Source organism: Penicillium canariense (assembly GCF_028826845.1).
Source record: "Penicillium canariense strain IBT 26290 chromosome Unknown utg000004l_segment0_segment0, whole genome shotgun sequence".
Classification (NCBI taxonomy): Eukaryota; Fungi; Ascomycota; class Eurotiomycetes; order Eurotiales; family Aspergillaceae; genus Penicillium; species Penicillium canariense.
In genome coordinates, this window is record NW_026622731.1 from 3,839,492 (window position 1) to 3,850,684 (window position 11,193).

An 11,193-nucleotide genomic window follows, 5' to 3' on the forward strand; every position below is an offset into this window, starting at 1 on the left:
TCGTTGAATTGTGAAAGTGGAAAGCCTCCACTGGAGTCAGTAGCGTGATCATATATCATCGGGACCGGTTACTGACCCCTTCCAATAGGGACATGGTTGAACTAGACCATGGCTGTTCACCAAGACTGGTCCCATTCCTGTTGGATGGCTCGGGTGGTTCACCGAGGTGGTAATTTATCTCGGAGGCACGTCTTCGCCTTGAAACACGGCGCCTTCCAGTTTCACTCTGTGGTGTTTGAAATGCTCGCCATCTATCTGTGGACCCAGTCTGACAGTCTATTCCGGCTCGGACACACAAGGTACAGGGACGTTGTATATCGCACTCATTATCACGTCAGCGAGCGATCCGCCGGAGCTTGAATCTATATTTACCTTGAGTTTCTGGCGACGACAGCGATGGCACGCGCTGCCCACTTTGCTTCGCCGTTCTTGTGCCGCCATCTTCCGCTGATTCTATCATCTGTCGTAGGGTACAATTATTGCATGGCATCGAGGTGGTCCGTAAAGAGCAATGCTTCCGGTGGAACCGATGACAAAGCAACGTCTCGGTCATCCACCAACGAGCAATATTTGCAACGATCACGATAGGTTCTAGACTGGGAAAATATAGATAGATATATATGGAATCGGAACAAGGCACGCCGAGACAATTAAGAAGCCTTTACCCTCAGGTGTTGGGTGTAATGAGAGTCATGTGGGAGATTGATAATAACGCACAAGGGGAACACTTGGAAGTAATGACTGAAGTAAAGTTTTTTGCAATAAAGAAAGAAAGGAAAATATAATCAAAAATGGTACATTCAGTTCTACAGCTTTAAATATACTAAACCTATCCCGAGGACGTCCATCGACGTAGCCCGACCGATATACATCATTCCTCGGAGGGATGATGCTGTTAGCGGATTTTTGATTATCGGGTGCCCCCATATGTTGGTGATGTTGCTCAGATAATGTGCTCTGCTATTATAAATTACAGAATTGGGTGGCTTTTGGGGAATGAAGTTCCCATTGTTTTGGGGTTGACCGTCCGGTGGAGAAATAGACTTGATCCGCAATAGGAAGCCATTCCACCGGACGGGGAAAAAGCAAGTATATAGACGCCCCGTACATAATCCCCGTCAGCTTCAGATACACCCCAGGAAATCAGCATCACTCATCAGATAGGCTACCAATTAATTCGAATACGCAACACTTCCACCATGTCTTCCGAGAACACCATTACTGTGACGCTACCCCAACTAGCCAAGATGATCGACCACTCCCTTTTGCACCCCACCATGACCGACGCCGACATCCTTGCCGGCCTACAGATCGCCAAAGAGCACAATGTGGCAACTGCCTGCATCAAACCCTACTTGATCCCTCTTGCCAGGCAGGTGCTAGCCGACACGGACGTCAACGTATGCCCGGTGATCGGGTTCCCGCACGGCAACAGCACCACAGAGATCAAAGTCCTCGAAGCCAAGGCCGCTGCTGAGGCCGGCGGCACCGAGATTGACATGGTTGTCAATGTCGGCAAAGTCCTCGGTGGGGACTGGGAGTATGTAGCGGAGGAAATCGACGCGGTCAACCAAGCCGTCGTGGGCCACGGGGCGGTGCTCAAGGTCATTTTCGAGAACGACTATTTGCAATCCGCGCATATTGTGCGGTTGTGCGAGATCTGCACCGAGGCGAAGGTTGCCTTTGTCAAAACTTCTACTGGCTATGGGTTTGTCAAGCAGGCCGATGGATCGTACAACTATCACGGCGCGACGGTGTCGGATCTGAAGCTTATGCGGACGCACTCAGGACCCGATGTCCAGATTAAGGCTGCTGGGGGTGTGCGTACGTTGGATGACCTGCTACACGTTATGAGCCTGGGGGTGACCCGGATTGGAGCTACGGCGACGGTAGCTATTCTCAATGATGCGAAGCAGCGGGGCATCGGGGAGGAGCCGGTGGAGGTGACTTTTAAGCCGATGGAGGAGAAGTCTACTGGCGGGCGTTAAGAGGGATTTCGAGGATTGTAATGACTGGCTGTGCCTATTGTTGTTCTGGAAACCGGTGTGAGATGGTCTGGTTGGATGCGACGTAAATAGTGCATTCGACAGATCCGCAGCATTTACATGTCCAAAGCAAGTATATACATACATATCTACCCCGCACACACCACCGCCATTGTCCCAAGCAACCAACTCTCCCAATAAAAACCAGCCCATCATTATTTCACCGTAAATATAAACAAATAGGCCAAGGACGAAGCATAGCATCACCAGCTCAATCAATTCACAACTAGCGCCAGAGAACCGACAATCAGCCCAACCTCGGCATGCCCCACCGATAAACGAGATAAGCAGATCGCGGTCTCCTCCCCCTCACTCGCCGCGACCACTCTTTCTTTCGGTCCCTTCTACAGCTACCCATCAACGACCACCTCCTCCTCTCCACCCTCCCAAATCACAATGTCAGCTGTCCAAGCTCCCGTCACAGCTCAAGAGCTGCAAACGCTCTCCACCAAGGCTATAGACGCCAAAGCCACCGCCTACTGTGCGCATCCACCCCTCGGAGCAGGGGCCAAACACCCCCCCCTCCTCTGTCCCCACCCTCCTTCTGTCCCCCCTCACTAACCTGGGCCCCCGTCTAGGCCCGTACTCGAAGTTCCGCGTCGGCGCATGCATTCTCACCGCGTCGGGGGAATTCGTCCACGGAGCGAATGTGGAGAATGCCGCGTATCCCGTCGGGACGTGCGCCGAGCGCGTTGCGTTTGGCACTGCAATTGTATGTCCTCGACCGGCCTCGTCCTCCGCTTCGCCGATTGGGTGATGTCTAGGATTGAAGTTATCTGGCTGATTGAGATATGCTAGGTGGCGGGCCATAAGGAGTTCCGGGCTATCGCCGTTGCAACGGACATTACGCCAGGCGCGTCGCCATGCGGGATGTGCCGACAGTTGTATGTGTATAACCCTGCGCCTTCTTATTCCTCACGGACAGCGGTATTAACATCCCGAGTAGCATGCGCGAGTTTACAACGGCCTCATTCCCGGTGTACATGTACGACGGGGAGGGGAAGTACACCGTCAAGACCATGGGCGAGGTATGTAGTTTCTATCATTGCCACTAGCTCAGCTACACAGGGTATCGACTAACGCCGAGCGCAGTTGCTGCCGGATTCCTTCGGACCGGACGACTTGCCCAAGTGAAGTGATGGGATTTAAAGGATTGGAGTACTAACCAACAAGTTCGCATAGAGACGAGCAGTGAAGGAGAGGACCTAGGACGGAGAAAATAAGACCCAATTCCCTTTTGAAAGCCAAAATCCCATTCATGGTCATGATCTAAACCAAAGAAAGCAAGCAAACGAAAGCTTTCTCTATATCTTTGCGCCCCAAGGCGTCACACCTGGCTTAGAGAAGCAATTCTCCGGCGCCAGCGAAATATGCACTACGTAGACAGAAATGACGAGATGGAAAGAGAAAAGACAAAACAAGAAAAGAAAGACAAAAAGAAAAGCCAAGATCAAGACATGTCGCGCTCGTAATGTCACATCAAATATTTCAACCCGAACAGATCAGGTCAGATCAGATCAGATCAGATCAGATCAGATTAATCACCTCGAATCGACCCAATTCACACGGCATGGGCTGTAAGGTCTACGACACCTCGCCATCGTCGAGTTCATCCGCACCGAGCAACTCATCCTCGTCATCCACGACATGCGTGTAGTCACCCCGGCGCGCGGCAAAAGAGCCCCTTGTCGCGTACGGCCGCTGGTATCCACGGCTACGGGCGCGCACAAAGCCACTAACACTGCGCCACAGACTCATAACCAGCATGGGCAGTGCCTGGGCCACAGCGACAGCGCCCGCAATGACAGCCACCGGGATGGCGATCAGAGTCGAGTCCCGGGCGAGCCAGCCCTGGCCCGCCGCGCCGGCCTCACCGAGGCGGATCTGGCCGAACTTGCCGTCCCATCGGGTGTAGACAAAGTAGCCGAAGGCAGCGGCGGCGGCAATCGGGATGATAATGGCGAAGAAGAGGCCGACGCCGCTGATGCCGTGTTTCCGCTCGAATTCCTTCTCCTTGTTAGGGCAGGCGTGGGGCTGGAGCTTGTCCAGTTCGGTGCCGCCCTGGCATGTTGTCTGTGGGAGACGGCGGTATCCAGTGGGCTCCCAGTATTCGACTTGTTCAGGGTCGTCCTTGCATGAAAGACTGTGGTCGGGCGGCTGGAAGCCAGGGACAAGGCCGCAGCTACCGTCGCTTTGGATCTCGTAGTTAAAGTCGCTATGAGTATGGTTAGCAAAGAGGATCCATACACCACGGCCAACCGCCTGGGGCGGGCTTACCATTCAAAGTCCGCGCGTGCGCAGGTACAGTTCGAGCTTTCAACACGGTGAACATGCGGCTCACGCCAGTTCACCCAGCATTGCTTATCGGGCCGCTTGCGGTGGTACTGCTCCACATGGCCGAACAGACAGTTATCATCCTGCATCGGGTGCTTTGGAGTCCATAGGTAGTAATCATCGCTGGGCTCGTTGCCATCAGGCGAAGTGCACTCGCGATCCCAGATACCGCTGAAGTCGATGGGGATGGTGGCAAACCGACCGGACTGAGTGGGATCCCGGACCCATAAGACGAAGCTTTTGGAGGTATCCGAGGGGACGGTCGAGATATCCAAGGCAATCACATCGGTCTCGGAGAACTGGAACTCCGCCCAAGACTTACCCTCGTCGAGACTATAGAAGACAGACTTGGTGGGCTCCAGCTCGCGCACGAGCACGATGACAGACCCTGCGTCACCGAACTCAAACATATACCGACCCCTTTTGACATGATTCCAGGTGATGCCGCCGTCATTGCTCAGGAAAGTGCCGACACCGTCATTGTCGCTGCTCGACAAGTACTCGCCAACGTTGCCAACGCCGATCATCACGCCGATAGCCGAGCCGGAATAGAAAGTATCCCGCCAGTCGCGACGTTCCGTGTAGCTGTGTAGATGAAGCGCACACGACTCGGTGCCCTTACCCTCGGTAACGGAGCAGCCGAACTTCTTGCCCTCGACGTCCCGAGTAGGAGGCGGAAGCAGAGCCCACTGACCACCATCGTTGTGGGTAATTACGGACCGCAGCTTCTTGCTTGAGCCCTTGTTCTTCACATCGTCGACATTCGCGACGATATTAGCGAGCGCGACACCCTCGAGGTTAGCCATTTTCTCAAAATCAACATAGCCACGGTCATCCACGTTTACGGCTGACAGACTGGAGACGAAATAGGTGCCGTTGCTGTTACTCTTGACCAGCTGGCCATAGCCGTGGCCTGGCTCGGAGTTGATCTGGACAAACAGGAACAGGGCATCGATGGAACCTGGCATCACTGTGTACTGCTGGACATCAACATTGACAGGGAAATGGGCTTGCGCGAAGACGCGGCCATCCATGCTAGTGCTGACATTCAGGAACTTGTGCTTCTCGGTCGGGAACGTCGCCACGACAATGTAGTCGTTCATGGTCACGAAGTGGGCGATATTCTCGTTTATGACCTTCCGGTCACCGAACCAGTTATCCTTGGAGTCACTGGACACGAGCTGGCGGTTGTTCTTCTTGCTTTCCTTCTCATATTGCTCGCAAATAACAAGGTTCTCACTCTCCTCGCGGCCATTGTGGTAAGCAAAGACGCACTGGCCGACACCACGAAGGTCAGGGCCCTCCCAGTCAGCGCCGCGGTTTTTGGAGAAGTATGCATCGGGAACGCAGTCGCTTCCCTTGCACTCATCATTGCCCATCCAAATCATCCAGTCCATGTACTTCTCATGGAAGGCGAGGGGGTTCGGGCCGTTCTTCGGCCTGTTCTCCAAGGAGGTCGGCAGCTTGAATTTCTTGAATGTATCGCCGCGGTTGATGGTCGAGTAACCTGTGTCGCCGCCAGTCAAGAAGTAAGCGCCGTCGGTGTAGTAAGGATGCTGGATCATGCCCACAATCTGCTCGCCCTCGAGTTCCTTGGGCTGCTCCCAGGTCTTGGCGTGGTCGTGCGTGACATATACCTCTTTCTTGCCAGTGACGAGGAAGATAGTCTCGTCATCTCCCGAGTTACTCGTCTGCCGCTCGAGATAGAAGTAATCCGGATGGGCACCAGCGAATTCGTGCGCCTTGCCCGCATGAACCTTCCCGTCACCACCGCCGCCAGCACTGCCACCGCCAGGCGAGCCAGTGTCTGCACAAGAGCGTTCGATCTCCTCGTCAAAGCTCGCGCCGTCCTTGCGGCGGCACGCGTTGCCAGGTATGAGCCGCCAGCCCGAGGGACCCTTGTATGTGTCGCCTGCATTCTTACACTTGCCCGCAGGCGGAGTCAAAGGCACAGCCGGCACGCACTCGTTATCATCGGTGCGCATGAAGTTGTAGTCGCATTCAAAGTCCGCCTTGGTACATTCGCACTGATCAAAAATGGGCGGGTCCAGTTTGTCTTCCTTGATGAAGCATTCCGCATCGGCCTTACGACGCATGAACTTCTGCTTGTGGCCCATGAGACATTTCGGGTTACGATCTTCATCCAGGAGGGCCCACCAAGGCTCGAGGTCGTCCTTGGTGCATTTGCGCTCGTGAAGACCATCGAAGTCAATGGTGTACATGAGATACCCGTCTTTCTCGCTGGACTCGCCGATAAGCATGAACTTCAGGCTGGTCGCCTCCGGGGTGGTCGTAATATAAATAGGCTTGATTTTGTGCTCGAGTTTGATAGGATCCTCCCAGTCCTTGCCGTGGTTGAGAGAGTATTGGATCTTGTCGGTCTTGCCGTCGTCACTGACGGCCACGATGATGCCGCCCTGATCACCGAACTTAAAGTGATGTGGCCCCTTGAGCGCGCGCCGCCAGGTAAGACCCGCGTCATCGGATACGTAGAGGTCGCAGTCGGAGTACTTTTTGAGGTGGTCGCCAGTATTGCCCACGCCCATCACCAAGCCAGGTGCAGGGCTCGAGAACATTCGGCCGATGGTGGCCAGCTCGTGGAGCGCATCGTAGGTGGTCATCGAGTGAAGATGGAGTTCGTCGCCATCGGCCTTGAGAGGTTGAAACTTCCTTCCGTCATCGAAACTGATGCTGCTGACTAGCTTCTTGTCTGCCTTATCAGACTCCTCAACATCCTTCCAATTCTTGACTGTATTGACAATTACAATGCCCTGGATATCTGCAACCTTCTCGAAGTCGACAAAGCCGTTGCCATCTCGGTTGGTATGTTCAATGTTGGGAGTGAAGTAGGTTCCGTTGGAGTTGGAGGAGAACAGGACGCCCACGCTATTTTTATGCCATGTCGTTTGTACATCCACCTGGATGCTGTAATTAGTACTTTCTAGCACCGTATACGCATCCTGCTCAATGCGGTGTCCGCGGAACTCGGCGCGGTGCCACTCCTTCGAATCATCACTGATGTAAAGCGCTTGTTCAGTGGTGCCTTGAGACTGCAAACCAACCACGATGTATTTTTTCACTGAGCGAGCGATGATCTGCTGGCCGCTGACCGGCCGCCCACGGTCCAGATTCACCTCGGTACCATCAATCCCATCTTTGAAGAAATTTTCTGAAAAAATCAAGCGTTCGGAATGATCGATGCCTCTCAGCCCCGGCACCACGCACAGGACGCGGTCCCCAAACGTCTCGGACAAATCCATGTCTTGTCCGAACTCCGGAGTACCCGCTGCCCACATGCATGAATAGAACATCTCCTGCATCAGATTCCATGTTTTGAAGTCATCGGTGGTATACCAAGCCTTGGGCATGCACCCAATGATGGAAGAGCAATCCAAACCCATGAAGATGACCTTCTCAGGGTCCCAGCCATTGAAGGCGAGGGGAGGGGTGCCGCGCTCCGTCATCATAGGACGGGCCTGAATGTCGAAGGACCTCCAGCTCTCAGCCTGGTCAGTTGTGATCCAGTGCTGGCCCTTCTCGCCGAGCACATACGCGCGCTTCGGGTCATAAGGGTGCGGCCAGATGACGGCGGCAGCGCCCTCCATCTTCCCATCAGGGCCCTTGATGATATCCCATTTCGAGCCTCCATCGAACGAGACGTGTGCTGTGCGCTTCTTCGGGTCGCGGTAAAGAACAGTCTCGGTGCCCTTGAAGTAGAACAAGTCGTAAGGCGCATGGTCGAGGACCTCAGACGAGAGTTTGGGTGTGTCCCCCTTGGCCGTGGCCAGCTGCGCGGACCAAGCCAGCCACAGGCCGACCACAAGCAACAGCCACCGAGGGATCATGGCCGGTGGTACTCAGGCATCTGAAGCGAAGAGGGTGGCCGGTGAGTCGGGATGCAGCAGCCTTAGCTGCACCTGCGGGCCGATCCGGGGAATCGGCGGGTTGGGGGAGGGAGAGACGAAGAGGATGGGTTTGTCGCCGACGGAATCAGGTCTGCCTGCGGTACAGCAAGCGCGGTAGCGGTTAATGTGCAAAAGGGAATGGCGATGGCTCTCGATGACGGCGCTGCGTGGCCTCAGCCTAGGGGAGCTCCCCTGTCACGTGAGAGCAGGGTCTTATCGCGCTATCGTATACTTCCGGTCGGTTGAACCACGGTTTGCACATCCGTCGATCTACATGTATACCAGTCGATAGTGGATAACGGAATGGCATATTATCGAACGATATCAAGAATATACATGAGTCCCAAGCAAGTTGCATTGGCCACTCTGCAGCTAAGGAGCTATATACAGGACGCTGCTGAAGGGATAACACAATAAAATAGATACACGAAAACGGCGGGGCTATGTGCCCGAAATCCGAATCCAGCCAAACTAACCACGCAGGGCCCAAACGCGGAGCGACCCATCTTCAAAGAAAGACGCCATCAAGAATCATACCCCGGATATCAATAAGCGAATGTTCGCGCGCTAAAAGAATGACAGCAATGAGGCCCCGAACATGGGGAAGAAGGAAAAAGAGAGTAAAAAGAAAGGGACGAAAAAAAGAGGGGAATCTCAAAACCACGGAGTATGAAGAATGCCCCAATAATCTCCATCTAAGCCCGTCGTCGGATCCTGCGCCACATCTTTTTCACCACGCCCCGGTCATCCAGGTCCGAGTCCCAGCTCATCTGGCTTCGGTCCGCTGGGGGCAGCGCAGCCAGACGCAGCGGATCCTCCTGCGGAGATGACTGGGACGGGGTGGGGGATTCAGTACGCAGGTCTGGCCGAGTCAGGGTCATTTTGAGGGTCATCTCACGATTCCCTGGGAGTCGTTGCGGGCCCATCTTCGAGCCTGAGAAGAACGATTGACGGCGCTGCAGCAGTGACGGTGTGTCCGTCGATGGCCGCATCGTCTCCCATGGATGGGAGGTGAGGTGCGGAGTTGCGGGCTCTTCAATGGACCCGCCAGGGCTCCCCACCACCGTCCCATCATCATCTTCGAAGAAAGTACCAGTACATTGCCGCGCCACCGGCAGGGGCAGGGGCTTTGGGGAGCTGGACTTGTTGCCCGGGGCGACATTTTCTTTGTCCTGGTCGACAGACGGAAAACCAAACTCGATGGCCTCATCGAATTTTTGTGGCGAGGCGAGATAGACCCGCAACTTGAGACGGGCATCCGGGTCTTGGTAGTACTGTGCGGTGGGATCAATGCTCGAGGTGGAAGACTTGGGGGCATGTTGGATGGGTTCGTGGCGACGAGACGCCGGGCGAGAGGAGCGAAGGCTGGACGCCAGAGGGGAGAGGGGCTGGATAGATACGCTCGAGGGCAGAACTCGAGTGGGCATTGACGGCGAAGGCCGATGCTGTCTCAGAGAATGTGTTGAAAAGGAGAGGGACCGGCGGAAGGAGGTGCGGCGCCGGGACTTGGACCTGGCCGTGGCAGCGTCTGCTACATGGGCATGGTACTCGTCCAGGGACAGGTCCAGATCGCCATCTTCATCGAGCCACCGAAAGCTGTCATAGAGAGACGGATCCATGCTGGCGTCTGACTCGTCGAAATCGGAGTCGGAATCGTAGAAGACAGTATCCGGCTGGGCCACGGGGAGTGTGGCGTCTGAGGGGGAGGCTGTCGGCGGAGGGACGGCGTCGCCGAGAATGGGGGGGACGATAGAAAGCCTCGTCGGCAGCGTCGAGGATGACGCTCTCACGGTACACGTGGCGAAGACGGCGGCGTTCTTCGGCAGAGAAAAGCTTTTGTTGGATCTTAGCGGGGAGGGAGTGAAAGCATTGCGAGTCCGCCTGGGCGACCAGGTAGGCCAGTTGCAGTGAGCCGGGCTTGCGAAGTTTCTTCGGGGAGGAGGCAGAGCGTTTCTCCAGTCCACGGCCCCTGGTCAGCGAGGTTGTGAAAGCGTGGTTCTGCAGCGCATGCGAGTGAGCGTGAGCGTGATGGTGGAGGGGACCAGGCCCCAGACGAGCACTGGGCCGATAGCTCCGGCCATGATGATAGTTTTGGTGCGTGGAGCCTATAGGGGAACTGGGATCGCTCTGAGCTAGCCGGATGCGCAAGCGCTCGACATTCGAGAAGAACTGTTCCGGGTCAGCGAATGGACTCGACTGCACTCGATTGAGGGTGAGTGGAGATGGAAGGTGGGGACCTGAGCACCCCGTGCGCCAATGTCTAATGGGAAGCACCGCGCCATGGGTGATAGTGCGGGTGACGGCCTCCACCAGGCCCGTTCAGCCGTTCAGGGGGGACGAACCCCTCAACAAGGGACATCTGTGTGCGGTGAGGGTGATGGTGGGCTGTGCGCTCCATGTGGAGCCCCAGACAGCAGCATCATTGAAGCCCTCGGAGCCGTCGATGCCAAGGAGGGGAGTGTGGGAGGAACCATGAATCACCCGCGGTCGTGGCAGGCAAAGGATGTGCAGGGTCAACGTGGGGGCAGGTTCAGGAACAAAGCCACAGGCCGGGGAACTCGTATTGAGGTCCAAACGTCCACCAGCAGGACCAGCTGGGCCGGTGCGCAACTATCGAGCAAACTATCGACGGTCCACCGGTAAGGGGAAATGAGGTGGACAAGGGGAAGGGGGTAGGTAAACCCCGGAGAAAAGACTCGGAGACATGCAGGAAAAAAGACGGCCCTTACCTTCCGTCGAACTGCAGGCGGCAGAGACTCGAAGTCCTCCTCGCTGGCCGCAAATTGTCGCATCTTTTTGAGGATTGAATGGACTGAATGGACGAAATGGAGCGCAATGACTCAGCTGGATCAGAGGGATCCGATGGATCAAATGGACAGGATATTGCCAATATCCCGTCCCATAGAGGG

The 11,193-nt window shown here is 55.5% G+C and overlaps 4 protein-coding genes across 4 annotated transcripts; 2 read left to right on the forward strand and 2 right to left on the reverse strand.

Annotated features, from left to right (window-relative positions):
* Positions 1-1,199: 1,199 nt before the first annotated feature.
* N7482_007668 (2-deoxyribose-5-phosphate aldolase) lies at positions 1,200-1,988 on the forward strand (the record flags this gene model as incomplete). Its single annotated transcript, XM_056689792.1, has 1 exon — positions 1,200-1,988. One exon carries the CDS (start codon positions 1,200-1,202, stop codon positions 1,986-1,988), a length of 789 nt encoding a protein of 262 aa, XP_056542221.1.
* Positions 1,989-2,441: 453 nt separating this feature from the next.
* Positions 2,442-3,179, forward strand: N7482_007669 (cytidine deaminase; the record flags this gene model as incomplete). Its single annotated transcript, XM_056689793.1, has 5 exons — positions 2,442-2,526; positions 2,624-2,757; positions 2,844-2,929; positions 2,992-3,073; positions 3,138-3,179. 5 exons carry the CDS (start codon positions 2,442-2,444, stop codon positions 3,177-3,179), a joined length of 429 nt encoding a protein of 142 aa, XP_056542222.1.
* A 450-nt stretch (positions 3,180-3,629) lies between these two features.
* On the reverse strand, positions 3,630-8,224 carry N7482_007670 (vacuolar protein sorting/targeting protein 10; the record flags this gene model as incomplete). Its single annotated transcript, XM_056689794.1, has 2 exons — positions 3,630-4,260; positions 4,323-8,224. 2 exons carry the CDS (start codon positions 8,222-8,224, stop codon positions 3,630-3,632), a joined length of 4,533 nt encoding a protein of 1,510 aa, XP_056542223.1.
* Positions 8,225-8,979: 755 nt separating this feature from the next.
* On the reverse strand, positions 8,980-11,076 carry N7482_007671 (uncharacterized protein; the record flags this gene model as incomplete). Its single annotated transcript, XM_056689795.1, has 4 exons — positions 8,980-9,992; positions 10,075-10,521; positions 10,627-10,894; positions 11,014-11,076. The coding sequence occupies 4 exons, from the start codon at positions 11,074-11,076 to the stop codon at positions 8,980-8,982; spliced, it is 1,791 nt and encodes a 596-aa protein (XP_056542224.1).
* Between the last annotated feature and the right edge of the window lie 117 nt (positions 11,077-11,193).